We start from the raw sequence: 15,908 nt of genomic DNA, 5'->3' as shown, positions 1-15,908 counted from the left end.
ACATGCGTTATGTGGGTTTAATGCTGTAACAACACAAAATAAAATAATTCATAAAAGTCCCATGATGGTAGTGACGACCCATTATTGCTTATCACTTATTAACCATAATTTATTCACATTACTTTAATAAAATATTTGATGTCTTTATTATCTCAATCCAAGTCATCATCTCATCTCTATAGAGCTGCTGCCTATGCTGTCTGATAAATATCACAATTTTAATAATTCTTTAAAGTAAATAAGGCAGACGTTTATGATTGCAGAATACCAACTATCAATCACTTAGATCATGTATTTTCAGGTAGAGATACCTCGCAAAGCAACTGCTTTCTATCGCTCTCAGGGTCCAAACATTATCAAAGGACTGTATGTTGTTAACCATCATGACATCCTCAGACTGTCACATCTCTCTCTCTCTCTCTCTCTTTCAATGCAAGGGTCTTTATTGGCATGGGAAACATATGTTAACATTGCCAAAGCAAGTGAAGTAGATAATATACAAAAGTGAAATAAACAATAAAAATGAACAGTAAACATTACACTCATAGAGGTTCCAGAAGAATAAAGACATTGCAAATGTCATATTATGTATATATACAGTGTTGTAACGATGTACAAATGGCTAAAGTACAAAAGGGAAAATAAATAAGCATAAATATGGGCTGTATTTACAATGGTGTTTGTTCTTCACCGGTTGCCCTTTTCTTGTGGCAACATGTCACAAATCTTGCTGCTGTGATGGCACACTGTGGTATTTCACCCAGTAGGTATGGAAGTTTATCAACATCGGGTTTGTTTTTGAATACTTTGTGGGTCTTTGTAATCTGAAGGAAATGTGTGTCTCTATTATGGTTATACATTTGGTAGGAGGTTAGGAAGTGCAACTCAGTTACCACCTCCATTTTGTGGGCAGTGTGCACATAGCCTGTCTTCTCTTGAGAGCCAGGTCTGCCTACGGTGGCCTTTCTCAATAACAAGGCTATGCTCACTGAGTCTGTACATAGTCAAAGCTTTCCTTAAGTTTGGGTCAGTCACAGTGGTCAGGTATTCTGCCACTGTGTACTTTCTGTTTAGGGCCAAATAGCATTCTAGTTTGCTCTGTTTTTTTGTTAATTCTTTCCAATGTGTCAAGTAATTATCTTTTTGTTTTCTCATGATTTGGATGGTTCTAATTGTGTTTAGTCCTGGGGCTCTGTTGGGTGTGTTTGTGTTTGTGAACAGAGCCCCAGGACCAGCTTGCTTAGGGGACTCTTCTCCAGGTTCATCTCTCTGTTGGTAATGGCTTTGTTATGGAAGGTTTGTGAATCACTTCCCTTTAGGTGGTTGTAGAATTTAACGGCTCTTTTCTGGATTTTGATCATTAGAGGGTATCGGCCTAATTCTGCTCTGCGTGCATTATTTAGTGTTTTATGTTATACGGGGAGGATATTTTTGCAGAATTCTGCATGCAGAGTCTCAATTTGGTGTTTGTCCCATTTTGTGAATTCTTGGTTGGTGAGCGGACCCCAGGCCTCACAACCATGAAGGGCAATGGGTTCTATAACTGATTCAAGCATTTTTAGCCAGATCCTAATTGGTATGTCAAACTTTATGTTCCTTTTGATGCCATAGAATGCCCTTATTGCCTTGTCTCTCAGATCGTTCACAGCGTTGTGGAAGTTACCTGTGGCGCTGATGTTTAGGCCAAGGTATGTATAGTTTGTGTGTTCTAGGGCAATGGTGTCTAGATGGAATTTGTATTTGTGGTCCTGGCGACTGGACCTTTTTTGGAACCCCATTATTTTGGTCTTACTGAGATTTACTGTCAGGGCCCAGGTCTGGCAGAATCTGTACAGAAGATCTAGGTGCTGCTGTAGGCGCTCCTTGGTTGGGGACAGAAGGACCAGATCATCAGCAAACAGTAGACATTTGACTTCAGATTCTAGTAGGGTGCTGCAGACTGTTCTGTGCCCTCACCAATTCGTTTATATATATGTTGAAGAGGGTGGGGTTTAAGCTGCATCCCTGTCTCACCCCACGGCCCTGTGGGAAGAAATGTGTGTGTTTTTTGCCTATCCCACTGTAATTATTGGGGTCAAATTTGTCTCCAATTTTGTGGATTGGGGTGATCAGTCCTTGGTTCCAAATATTGGGGAAGATGCCAGAGCTAAGGATGATGTTAAATAGTTTTAGTATAGCCAATTGGAATTTGTGGTCTGTATATTTTATCATTTCATTGAGGATACCATCAACAACACAGGCCTTTTTGGGTTGGAGGGTTTTTATTTTGTCCTGTAGTTCATTCAAGGTAATTGGAGAATCCAATGGGTTCTGTTAGTCTTTAATAGTTGATTCTAAGATTTGTATTTGATCGTGTACAGTTGAAGTCGTAAGTTTGCATACACTTAGGTTGGAGTCATTAAAACTTGTTTTTCAACCACTCCATACATTTCTTGTATGGTTTGTATTGTTTACAGACAGATTATTTCACTTATAATTCACTGTATCACAATTCCAGTGGGTCAGAAGTTTACATGCACTAAGTTGACTGTGACTTTAAACAGCTTGGAAAATTCCAGAAAATTATGTCATGGCTTTAGAAGCTTCTGATAGGCTAATTGACATCATTTGAGTCAATTGGAGGTGTACCTGTGGATGTATTTAAAGGCCTACCTTCAACGCAGTGCCTCTTTGCTTGACATCATGGGAAAATCAAAAGAAATCAGCCAAGACCTCAGAGAAAAGAATTGTAGACCTCCACAAGTCTGGTTCATCCTTGGGAGCAATTTCCAAACGCTTGAAGGTGCCATATTCATCTGTACAAACAATAGTACACAAGTATAAACACCATGGGTGTCACGGTTGTCGTCGGGAATGGAGGACCAAAACGCAGCAGGAATGTGGATGCTCATCTTATCATTTATTTTAAATAAAGAGAACACCAAAAACAACAAAACGAAGAACACACGAACAACAAAACAGTCTTGTCAGGCTCACACAGGCAAAACAAGAAACAACCTCCCACAAATCACAAACACACCCTAATATATAGGACTCTCAGTCAAAGGCAACTAGACAACCCCTGCCTCCAATTGAGAGTCCACACCCCAATTAACTAAACATAGAAACAGACTAACTAGAAAGAACATAGAAATAGACTAACATAGAGCAGTGACCAAAAAACCCGGAAATAATAAATCAAACACCCTACTACATAAACCATCACCCCGAAATACATAAACAAAATACCCTCTGCCATGTCCTGACCAAACTACAATAGCAAATAATCTTATTACTGGTCAGGACGTGACAATGCGACCACGCAGCTGTCATACCGCTCAGGAAGGAGACGCGTTCTGTCTCCTAGAGATGAACGTATACTTTGGTGTGAAAAGTGCAAATGAATCCCAGAACAACAGCAAAGGACCTTGTGAAGATGCTGGAGGAAACAGGTACCAAAGTATCTATATCCACAGTAAAACGAGTCCTATATCGACATAACCTGAAAGGCCGCTCAGCAAGGAAGGAGCCACTGCTCCAAAACCGCCATAAAGAAGCCAGACTACGGTTTGAAACTGCACATGGGGACAAAGATTGTACTTTTTGGAGAAAGGTCCTCTGGTCAGATGACAAAAATAGAACTGTTTTGCCATAATGACCATCGTTATGTTTGGAAGAAAAAGGGGGACGCTTGCAAGCCGAAGAACACCATCCCAACCGTGAAGCACGGGGGTGGCAGCATCATGTTGTGGGGGTGCTTTGCTGCAGGAGGGACTGGTGCACTTCACAAAATAGATGGCATCATGAGGAAGGACAATTATGTGGATATATTGAAGCAACATCTCAAGACATCAGGAAGTTAAAGCTTGGTCGCAAATGGGTCTTCCAAATGGAAAATGACCCCAAGCATACTTCCAAAGTTGACAACTAAGTCAAGGTATTGGAGTGGCCATCACAAAGCCTTGACCTCAATCCCATTGAACATTTGTGGGCAGAACTGAAAAAGCGTGTGCGAGCAAGGAGGCCTACAAACCTGACTCAGTTACACCAGCTCTGTCAGAAGGAATGGGCCAAAATTAACCCAACTTATTGTGGGAAGCTTGTGGAAGGCTACTGTCATGAGAATTATTTTATCCCCATGATAATAATTAACAATCAATAAGCCTTGACTAATTCCCAAGGTTTGTAAGACACTGGGTAAAGAATAATTAGGCAAGGACTCAGCTTTATGGATTCTTCTATTACATTGAGCTGATTTCTGACGTGCTGTATCTTCTTTTTCTGTAGTGCATTTCTGTATTGTTTTAGTGATTCACAATCGTAAAGGTGTAGACTCAGGTTTTCCGGGTCTCTATGTTTTTGGTTGGACAGGTTTTTCAGTTTCATTCTTAGGATTTTGCATTCTTCATCAAACCGTTTGTCATTGTTGTTCATTTTCTTCGGTTTTCTGTTAGATTTTTTTTTATTTGATAGGGAAGCTGAGAGGTCAAATATGCTCTTTGGGTTTTCTACTGCCAGGTTTACACCTTCACTATTACAGTGAAACATTTTGTCCAGGAAATTGTCTAGAAGGGATTGAATTTGTTGTTGCCCAATTGTTTTTTGGTAGATTTCCACACTACTCTCCTTCCATCCATCCATTTGTTAATATTTTTCAGCTCCTTTGGCTTTGATTCCTCATGATTGAGCAAAGCTCTGTTCAAGTAGAGTGTGATTTTGCTGTGATCAGGGTGACTCTGGGTTGAGGTCAGTGATAAAATAGTCTACAGTACTACTGCCAAGAGATGAGCTATAGGTGTACCTACCGTAGGAGTCCCCTCGAAGCCTACCATTGACTGTGTACATACCCAGCGTGTGACAGAGCTGCAGGAGTTGTGACCCATTTTTTTTTTGCTTATGTTGTCATAGTTGTGCCTAGGGGGGCATGTGGGGGAGAGAATGCTGTCCCCTCCAGGTAGGTGTTTGTCCCCCTGTGTGCTGAGGGTGTTAGGTTATTGTCCAGTTCTGGCATTTAGGTCGCCACAGACTAGTACATGTCCCTGGGCCTGGAAATTGTTTATCTCCCCTCTAGGATGGAGAAGCTGTCATCGTTAAAGTATGAGGATTCTATTGGTGGGGATTATTAGTTTCTAGCCAGATGTAAAATGTTCCTGCTTTGACTAATTTAATAGAGTGGGTTAGGTCTGCTCTATACCAAATTAGCATACCCCCTGAGTCTCTTCCCTGTTTCACACCTGGTAGTTTGGTGGATTGGACAACCAGCTCTCTGTAACCTGGAGGGCAACCAGTGGGTCCATCGCCTTTATATCATGTTTCTTGTAGGATGACAATGTCTGTATTTCCAATTTCTTTGATGAAGTCTGGCTTTCCGCTCTTTAGGCCAAAGGCAGATGACCTCAGACCTTGTATATTCCAGGATGAGATGGTCAAATCTTTGTGTTCCATAGTGTCTAGTGTTGTTTTTGTGTGGTTTAGGCCCGGACCATCACAGTAGCTGTGAGCAGAGCATGTTGAGCATCTGATACATACCTCTTAGGTCACAGGATGGGGCTTGCGTGGGTGTAATAGTAGGGGTTGGGCCTGTTGCTCTGATCACGGCCTGGGCATATGTCCTGCTGTCATGTTGAGGTCCGTGCCCGCAGGGGCGGGGGGCATGGGGTGGGCAGAAGGGGTACAGGTCTGATATGGGGGGGCGTATATAGTATGTGGCCAGGGTTTGTTTGGGGTGGTCTTAGCTGGTTGGGGTGTGGCTGATGATGCTGTGGTCTGGGTGTAGGTCCTCTGCTCTCTCTGCACCCTCTCTCTTTCTCGCTCTCTCTCTGGTTAGTTACAATATTCTCTTGGCTGGGCTGGGAATTCTTCACTGCTTCCATGGCCAGAGGGCCCGCCACTATGTCAAATTTCAATCAAATCAATCAAATTTATTTTTATATAGCCCTTCGTACATCAGCTGATATCTCAAAGTGCTGTACAGAAACCCAGCCTAAAACCCCAAACAGCAAGCAAAGCATGTGAAAGAAGCACGGTGGCTAGGAAAAACTCCCTAGAAAGGCCAAAAACCTAGGAAGAAACCTAGAGAGGAACCAGGCTATGAGGGGTGGCCAGTCCTCTTCTGGCTGTGCAGGGTGGATATTATAACAGAACATGGTCAAGATGTTAAAATGTTAAAATGTTAATAAATGACCAGCATGGTCAAATAATAATAATCATAGTAGTTGTCGAGGGTGCAACAAGCACGTCCGGTGAACAGGTCAGGGTTCCATAGCCGCAGGCAGAACAGTTGAAACTGGAGCAGCAGCACGGCCAGGTGGACTGGGGACAGCAAGGAGTCATCATACCAGGTAGTCCTGAGGCATGGTCCTAGGGCTCAGGTCCTCCGAGAGAAAGACAGAAAGAGAGAAAGAGAGAATTAGAGAGAGCATATTTAAATTCACACAGGACACCGGATAAGACAAGAGAAATACTCCAGATGTAACAGACTGACCCTAGCCCCCGACACATAAACTACTGCAGCATAAATACTGGAGGCTGAGACAGGAGGGATCAGAAGACACTGTGGCCCCATCCGATGATACCCCCGGACAGGGCCAAACAGGCAGGATATAACCCCACCCACTTTGCCAAAGCACAGCCCCCCCACACCACTAGAGGGATGTCTCCAACCACCAACTTACCGTCCTAAGACAAGGCCGAGTATAGCCCACAACGATCTCCGCCATGGCACAACCCAAGGGGGGGCGCCAACCCAGACAGGAAGACCACGTCAGTGACTCAACCCACTCAAGTGACGCACCCCTCCCATGGACGGCATGGAAGAACACCAGTAAGCCAGTGACTCAGCCCCTGTAAAAGGGTTAGAGGCAGAGAATCCCAGTGGAAAGAGGGGAACCGGCAAGGCAGAGACAGCAAGGGCGGTTCGTTGCTCCAGCCTTTCCGTTCACCTTCACACTCCTGGGCCAGACTATACTTAATCATAGGACCTACTGAAGAGATAAGTCTTCAGTAAAGACTTAAAGGTTGAGACTGAGTCTGCGTCTCTCACATTGGTAGGCAGACCATTCCATAAAAATGGAGCTCTATAGGAGAAAGCCCTACCTCCAGCCGTTTGCTTAGAAATTCTAGGGACAATTAGGAGGCCTGCGTCTTGTGACCGTAGCGTACGTGTAGGTATGTACGGCAGGACCAAATCGGAAAGATAGGTAGGAGCAAGCCCATGTAATGCTTTGTAGGTTAGCAGTAAAACCTTGAAATCAGCCCTTGCCTTAACAGGAAGCCAGTGTAGGGAGGCTAGCACTGGAGTAATATGATCAAATTGTTTGGTTCTAGTCAGGATTCTAGCAGCCGTATTTAGCACTAACTGAAGTTTATTTAGTGCTTTATCCGGGTAGCCGGAAAGTAGAGCATTGCAGTAGTCCAGCCTAGAAGTAACAAAAGCATGGATTAATTTTTCTGCGTCATTTTTGGACAGAAAATTTCTGATTTTTGCAATGTTACGTAGATGGAAAAAAGCTGTCCTTGAAACAGTCTTGATATGTTCTTCAAAAGAGAGATCAGGGTCCAGAGTAATGCCGAGGTCTTTCACAGTTTTATTTGAGACGACTGTACAACCATCCAGATTAATTGTCAGATTCAACAGAAGATCTCTTTGTTTCTTGGGACCTAGAACAAGCATCTCTGTTTTGTCCGAGTTTAAAAGTAGAAAGTTTGCAGCCATCCACTTCTTTATGTCTGAAACACAGGCTTCTAGCGAGGGCAATTTTGGGGCTTCACCATGTTTCATTGAAATGTACAGCTGTGTGTCGTCCGCATAGCAGTGAAATTTAACATTATGTTTTCGAATGACATCCCCAAGAGGTAAAATATATAGTGAAAACAATAGTGGTCCTAAAACGGAACCTTGAGGAACACCGAAATATACAATTGATTTGTCAGAGGACAAACCATTCACAGAGACAAACTGATATCTTTCCGACAGATAAGATCTAAACCAGGCCAGAACTTGTCCATGTAGACCAATTTGGGTTTCCAATCTCTCCAAAAGAATGTGGTGATCGATGGTATCAAAAGCGGTACTAAGATCTAGGAGCACGAGGACAGATGCAGAGCCTCGGTCTGACGTCTTTAAAAGGTCATTTACCACCTTCACAAGTGCAGTCTCAGTGCTATGATGGGGTCTAAAACCAGACTGAAGCGTTTCGTATACATTGTTTGTCTTCAGGAAGGCAGTGAGTTGCTGTGCAACAGCTTTTTCTAAAATTTTTGAGAGGAATGGAAGATTCGATATAGGCCGATAGTTTTTTATAATTTCTGGATCAAGATTCGGCTTTTTCAAGAGAGGCTTTATTACTGCCACTTTTAGTGAGCTTGGTACACATCCGGTGGATAGAGAGCCATTTATTATGTTCAACATAGGAGGGCCAAGCACAGGAAGCAGCTCTTTCAGTAGTTTAGTTGGAATAGGGTCCAGTATGCAGCTTGAGGGTTTGGAGGCCATGATTATTTTCATCATTGTGTCAAGAGATATAGTACTAAAACACTTTAGTATCACCCTTGATCCTAGGTCCTGGCAGAGTTGTGTAGACTCAGGACAATGGAGCTTTGGAGGAATACCCAGATTTAAAGAGGAGTCTGTAATTTGCTTTCTAATGATCATGATCTTTTCCTCAAAGAAGTTCATAAATGTATTACTGCTGAAGTGAAAGCCATCCTCCATTTGCGAATGTTGCTTTTTAGTTAGCTTTGCGACAGTATCAAAAAGAAATTTCGGATTGTTCTTATTTTCCTCAATTAAGTTGGAAAAATAGGATGATCGAGCAGCAGTGAGGGCTCTTCGATACTGCACGGTACTGTCTTTCCAAGCTAGTCGGAAGACTTCCAGTTTGGTGTGGCGCCATTTCCGTTCCAATTTTCTGGAAGCTTGCTTCAGAGCTCGTGTATTTTCTGTATACCAGGGAGCTAGTTTCTTATGACAGATGTTTTTAGTTTTTAGGGGTGCAACTGCATCTATGGTATTGCGCAAGGTTAAATTGAGTTCCTCGGTTAGGTGGTTAACTGATTTTTGTCCTCTGACGTCCTTGGGTAGGCAGAGGCAGTCTGGAAGGGCATCAAGGAATCTTTGGGTTGTCTGAGAATTTATAGCACGACTTTTAATGCTCCTTGGTTGGGGTCTGAGCAGATTATTTGTTGCAATTGCAAACGTAATAAAATGGTGGTCCGATAGTCCAGGATTATGAGGAAAAACATTAAGATCCACAACATTTATTCCATGGGACAAAACTAGGTCCAGAGTATGACTGTGGCAGTGAGTAGGTCCAGAGACATGTTGGACAAAACCCACTGAGTCGATGATGGCTCCGAAAGCCTTTTGGAGTGGGTCTGTGGACTTTTCCATGTGAATGTTAAAGTCACCAAAAATTTGAATATTATCTGCTATGACTACAAGATCCGATAGGAATTCAGGGAACTCAGTTAGGAACACTGCATATGGCCCAGGAGGCCTGTAAACAGTAGCTATAAAAAGTGAGTGAGTAGGCTGCATAGATTTCATGACTAGAAGCTCAAAAGACGAAAACGTAATTGTTTTTTTTTTTGTAAATTGAAATTTGCTATCGTAAATGTTAGCAACACCTCCGCCTTTGCCGGATCCACGGGGGGTATGGTCACTAGTGTAACCAGGGGGGTGAGGCCTCATTTAACACAGTAAATTCATCAGGCTTAAGCCATGTTTCAGTCAGGCCAATCACATCAAGATTATTATCCGTGATTAGTTCATTGACTATAACTGCCTTGGAAGTGAGGGATCTAACATTAAGTAACCCAATTTTGAGATGTGAGGTATCACAATCTCTTTCAATAATGGCAGGAATGGAGGAGGTCTTTATACTAGTGAGATTGCTAAAGCGAACACCGCCATTTTTAATTTTGCCCAACCTAGATCGAGGCACAGACACGGTCTCAATGGGGAAAGCTGAGCTGACTACGCTGACTGTGCTAGTGGCAGACTCCACTAAGCTGGCAGGCTGGCTAACAGCCTGCTGCCTGGCCTGCACCCTATTTCATTGTGGAGCTAGAGGAGTTAGAGCCCTGTCTATGTTCGTAGATAGGATGAGAGCACCCCTCCAGCTAGGATGGAGTCCGTCACTCCTCAACAGGCCAGGCTTGGTCCTGTTTGTGGGTGAGTCCCAGAAAGAGGGCCAATTATCTACAAATTCTATCTTTTGGGAGGGGCAGAAAACAGTTTTCAACCAGCGATTGAGTTGTGAGACTCTGCTGTGTGTGTGTACTGTCATTGTGTGTGTGTAGCCGCTGTTTGTGTGTGAATGGAAGCAATGAGTGTGGAATCTCTTGACATTGGAGTGTGTGACGACCAGGGGCCAAACATTATCAAAGGACTGTATTGTTAACCATCATGGCTCTCTCTCTCTCTCTCTCTCTCTCTATGGAAAACATGTTAACATTGCCAAAGCAAGTGACGTAGATAATATACAAAAGTGAAATAAACAATAAAAATGAACAGTAAACATTACACACAGAAGTTCCAAAAGAATAAAGACATTACAAATGTCATATTATGTATATATACAGCGTTGCAACGATGTGCAAATGGTTGAAGGGGAAAAAATAAGCATAAATATGTGTTGTATTTACAATGGTGTTTGTTCTTCACTGGTTGACCTTTTCTTGAGGCAACAGGTCACACATCTTGCTGCTGTGATGGCAAACTGTGGTATTTCACCCAGTAGATTTGGGAGTTTATCAAGATCGGGTTTCTAATTCTTTCTGGATCTGTGTAATCTGAGGGAAATATGTGTCTGTATTATGGTCCTACATTAGGCAGGAGGTTAGGAAGTGCAGCTCAGTTACCACCTCATTTTGTTGGGCAGTTTGCAAATAGCTTGTCTTCTCTTGAGAGCCAGGTCTGCCTACGGTGGCCTTTCTCAATAGCAAGGCTATGCTCACTGAGTCTCTCGCTCTCTCGCGCTCTGTCTGCCTGCTCTCTCTCTGTCTGTCTGTCTGCCTGCTGTCTCTCTCTCTTTGCTGTGTGACACCCAGGGGCCAAGCATTATCAAAGGACTGTATTATTAACCATCATGCCATCCTCATCCTGTCACATACATCGCTCTCTCTCTCTGTGGTTAGTTACAGTATTCTCTTGGCTGGGCTGGGAATTATTCACTGCTTCCGTGGCCAGAGGGCCCGCCACTATGTGTGTGTACTGTCATTGTGTGTGTGTGTATGGAAGCAATGGGTGTGGAATCTGTGGACATTGGGGTGTGTGTGTGCGTGTGTGTGGAGGTCAATTGTTTGATATTTCCTGCTAAGTCTGATCTCAGTCTCAAAGGCATCAATGATTAGTGAATAACTACACTGAACCAAAATATAAATGCAACATGTCAAGTGTTGGTCCCATGTTTCATGAGCTGAAATAAAATATGCAGTTTTGTCATACAACACAATGCCACAGATGTCTCAAGTTTTGAGGGAGCGTGCAGTTGGCCTGCTGACTCCACCAGAGCTTTGGCCAGAGAGTTGAATATCCATTTCTCTACCATAAGTCGCTTCCAATGTCGTTTCAGAGAATTTGACAGTATGTCCAACCCGCTTCACAACCGCAGACACGTGTATGGCGTCATGTGGGGTTATGGTATAGGCAGGCATAAGCTATGGACAATGAACACAATTGCATTTTATCGATGGCAGTTAGAATTCATAGAAATACCAGTCGTGAAATCTATAGATCAGGGCCTAACAGATTTACTTCAATTGACCGATTTCCTCGTATGAACTGTAACTCATTAAAATCAGTGAAATTCTTGCATGTTGAGTTTTATTTTTCTTCAGTATACAAACCTTTTTCTTTACATCTTTTTAAATACAGAAACTCCAACAAATACAACCACGTTACCCACCATAAATTACAGTAAGCATCTCTCTCTATTTTGTCATACAATGATGTACCTTTTTTATTCAAAATCTGAATTCAAAATCTTGATCAAATAATATTTTAGGTGAAAGTCGATATTTTTTCTGACATTTGTTTTAGAAACATCATCGATCCTGCCCAAAGCGTCATCATCAACACCACCACCACCACCATCATCATTAACATCGTTAACAATATCAAACAGCGACATGGGTAGGACACTTTGCAATGTTTCCTTAATCCTTTAATGATTATTAGAGCTCAGTTAGTGTGAAGAATGTCTGACATTGTGCCAGCCAAGTTAAAACCTCCGCTTATCTCTTCTCAGATTTTGAATCCAAATGAATAATGTGGCGCATTATGACATGATATTATTGCTTTCCTTTTTTTCTAGAGTCACAAGAGCAGCGATTACAAAGTAAGTGTTTTAGCCGTGTTTATAGATACGCTACATTACCAAAAGAATGTGGACACCTGCTCGTCGAACACCCCCCATATATATATATAATAGATCTAACGAGAGATACTGTAGATAGATACTGAGATACTGTAGATAGTATACATTTATAGTATCTATCTACAGTATCTATTGTGAGCGGACCAAGTCATTTGGTGTCACTCTAAAGTGGAAAGGTGGAATAAACGAGTCCAGAGTAGGTCTTCTTGATTCAACACAGTTCTCTATTGAGGGATTTCTGACAATACAAACACTCCAACACAGTCAATGAGAATCTCCAAAGGAACAACATACATCTTCTTTAGATGACACAGGATCACATTACGATTACCTTCAAACTATAACAACAATCACATATTCGTCACCGTCTTAATGGATCTTCTTGGATAGCACCTCTCTCCCCGTAGCCATTCTCCAGAGATAGTTTATCTTCCTCCTTTCTTGCTGGTTCCATCCTCTCTCTTGTAGGGGAAAGAGAATATCTCATTAGTACCGTCCGCTGTGCTTAATTGACTCGTTACCTTGTCTCACATGCCTTGTTGGGCTACTATCCGTGAGCCCAGCCTGCCCTCTGGTGGTCCTTCCACACTATCTACAGTATCTTAGATACTATAGATATATACTAAGATACTGTAGATAGATACGAAGGTACTATAGATAGATACTGTAGATAGATACTGTAGATGGATACTGTAGATGGATACTAAGATACTGTAGATAGATACTGTAGATGGATACTAAGGTACAGTAGGTACAGTGCATTCAGAAAGTATTCAGACCCTTTACTCAGTACTTTGTTGAAGCACTTTTGGCAGAGATTACAGCCTTGTGTCTTCTTGAGTATAACGTTACAAGCTTGGCACACCTGTATTTGGGGAGTTTCTCCCATTCTTCTCTGCAGATCCTCTCAAGCTCTGTCAGGTTGGATGGGGAGTGTCACTGCACAGCTATTTTCAGGTCTCTCCGGTGATGTTTGATCAGGTTCAGGTCCTTCGCCCCAGTCTGAGGTCCTGAACACCGGGAGCAGGTTTTCATCAAGGATCTCTCTGTACTTTGCTCCGTTCATCTTTCCCTCGATCCTGACTAGTCTCCCAGTCCCGGTCGCTGAAAACCATCCCCGCAGCATGATGCTGTGGGGATGGTGCCAGGTTTTCTCCAGATGTGATGCATTCAGGCCAAAGAGTTGAATCTTGGTTTCATCAGACCAGAGAATCATGTTTCTCATGGTCTGAGAGTCTTTAGGTGCCTTTTGGCAAACTCCAAGCAGGCTGTCATGTGCCATTAGCTGAGGAGTGGCTTCCGTCTGGCCAATCTACCATAAAGGCCTGATAGGTGTAGTGCTGCAGAGATGGTTGTCCATCTGGAAGGTTCTCCCATCTCCACCGAGGAACCCTGGAGCTCTGTCAGAATGACCATCGGGTTTTTTGTCACCTCGCTGACCAAGCCCTTCTACCCCGATTGCTCATTTTGGCCAAGCGGCCAGCTCTAGGAAGAGTCTTGGTGGTTCCAAACTTCTTCCATTTAAGAATGATGGAGGCAACTGTGTTCTTGGGAACCTTCAATGATGCAGAAATGTTTTGGCACCCTTCCCCAGATCTATGCCTCGACACAATCCTGTCTCAGAGCTCTACGGACAATTCCTTCGACCGCATGGCTTTTGCTCTGACATACACTGTCAACTGTGGGACCTTATATGGACAGGTGTGTGCCTTTCCAAATTATGTCCAATCAATTGAATTTACCGCAGGTGGACTCCAATCAAGTTGCATAAACATCTCAAGGATGATCAATGGAAACAGGATGCACCGGAGCTCAATTACGAGTCTCATAGCAAAGGGTCTGAATATTTTCCGAATGCACTGTACATACTAAGATACTATAAATAGATAGATACTGTATACTCATCTCTCTCCTCATTGCTCTCTCCTAGGGAAGGTCATATCAGTCAGTACGTTGTTAGCTATCTCTCTGATAGCTAATGTCCTCCTCTTGGGTGTTGTCATCTTGCGGACCCGGGGGAGACGCCAGCATGAGGGCATGGTAAGTGTGGTGTGTGTGTGTGTGTGTGTGTGTGTGTGTGTGTGTGTGCGCGTGCATGAGTGTGTGCTTTCTGTGGCTAAAGTGCTTCTTGTATTTTTCAGCCTCCTGCAATGTCTGAACTGACAGTATTGAACGAAGTAGAGGTACATCATCTGATGCAGGTAATATTCTCAGAATGCTACGGATCGATGACTTAGAGCACTATTCAATCGAACCCAAGAGCGTTTGGATTTGCATGTAGTCAACAAAGTCTCTCTCTGTCACTCTCTCTCTCTCAGAACGACAACGGAGGTTCTCTGCAGTACTAACCCCGTTCAGAGGAATAATCCATCTCTCTTCCGTCTGCCACCATTTTCCCCAAGCTTTACCAGACAACAATGGACAAATATATATCCTGAGCCAAAGAAAAGGAGTCCTGCCTCTCCCTCTCTCACACACACGCTTCACACTTCCTGGGCTGAGGCCACAACTCTTCTTCTCCTGCCACTGCCATTCTGGAGTTACTGTTGCAGACATTAATAAAAGCTCCCCTCCTTGTGTTTTAATGAGGAGAATGGGAGAACTAATAAATGTCCGTCTGTCAAGAGTCTCTAAAAACAAGACTTGGATTAAGGGAACACGGTGGTCTTGAATGTCACCCCCTGCCTTCAGCTGTCCGTTCAGCCCAAAGATAATATGTTCACGTGAATGGGAAGAAAACAGTGAGATGAACAACAAGATGAACCCTTTAGGGGCGTACATTAGAACTAAGATGATCCGATATTGAGTATTATTGTACTTTGCTGAAGTACAGTACTTTACGAACAAAACCTGCATCCATTCCTGACTGTGTTTGGATGATGTGGCTGTGTTACTTGATGGAAGGGGATTTTATGACGCAGTGTGAAAGAAAAATATCAAAGGAGTAAAATCAGTTTAGAAAAAAAAGATGAAAGAAATAAAGTGAAGACCATTTTATGTACAAAGTGTGTATATATTTAGAGTACCAGTCAAATTTTGGACACACCTACTAATTCAATTTTTTTTTCTTTATTTTTTACTATTTTCTACATTGTAGGTTAATAGTGAAGACATCAGAACTATGAAATAACACATATGGAATCATGTAGTACCCAAATAAGTGTTAACCAAATCAAAATATGTTTTATATTTGAGATTCTTCAAAGTAGCCAGCCTTTACCTTGATGACAGCTTTGCACAGTCTTGGCATTCTCTCAACCAGCTCCATGAGGAATGGTTTTCCAACAGTCTTGAAGGAGATCTCACATATGCTGAGCACTTGTTGGCTGCTTTTCCTTCACTCTGCGGTCCAACTCATCCCAAACCATCTGAATTGGGTTGAGGTCGGTGATTGTGGAGGCCAGGTCATCTGATGCAATAATAGACAGATTTCCACCGGTCTATTGTCCATTGTTCGTGTTTCTTGGCCCAAGCAAGTATCTTCTTCTGGGTGTCCTTTAGTAGTTGTTTCTTTGCAGCAATTCGACCATGAAGGCCTGATTCACGTAG

General features: G+C 42.8%; 1 protein-coding gene across 2 annotated transcripts in view; it reads left to right on the top strand.

Annotated features, from left to right (window-relative positions):
- LOC106600943 (uncharacterized) overlaps positions 1–15,542 on the top strand; it is a 36,138-nt gene extending 20,596 nt beyond the window's left edge. Inside the window, exons 9-14 of one of the 2 annotated variants that reach the window (XM_014192744.2) lie at positions 11,858–11,899; positions 12,023–12,115; positions 12,297–12,320; positions 14,290–14,399; positions 14,501–14,560; positions 14,678–15,542. In XM_014192744.2, coding sequence (XP_014048219.2) covers positions 11,858–11,899; positions 12,023–12,115; positions 12,297–12,320; positions 14,290–14,399; positions 14,501–14,560; positions 14,678–14,707 — 359 coding nt within the window. In that variant the 3' untranslated portion in view covers positions 14,708–15,542. The remainder of the gene's footprint in view (positions 1–11,857; positions 11,900–12,022; positions 12,116–12,296; positions 12,321–14,289; positions 14,400–14,500; positions 14,561–14,677) is intronic. The other variant, XM_014192745.2, reaches the window with a different exon arrangement.
- Positions 15,543–15,908: the final 366 nt, after the last annotated feature.

The sequence above is a fragment of the Salmo salar genome, chromosome ssa03 (assembly GCF_905237065.1).
Source record: "Salmo salar chromosome ssa03, Ssal_v3.1, whole genome shotgun sequence".
NCBI lineage: Eukaryota > Metazoa > Chordata > Actinopteri > Salmoniformes > Salmonidae > Salmo > Salmo salar.
Note: the sequence above shows the minus strand (reverse complement) of the source record. Positions and strands in the feature narration are given on the sequence as shown.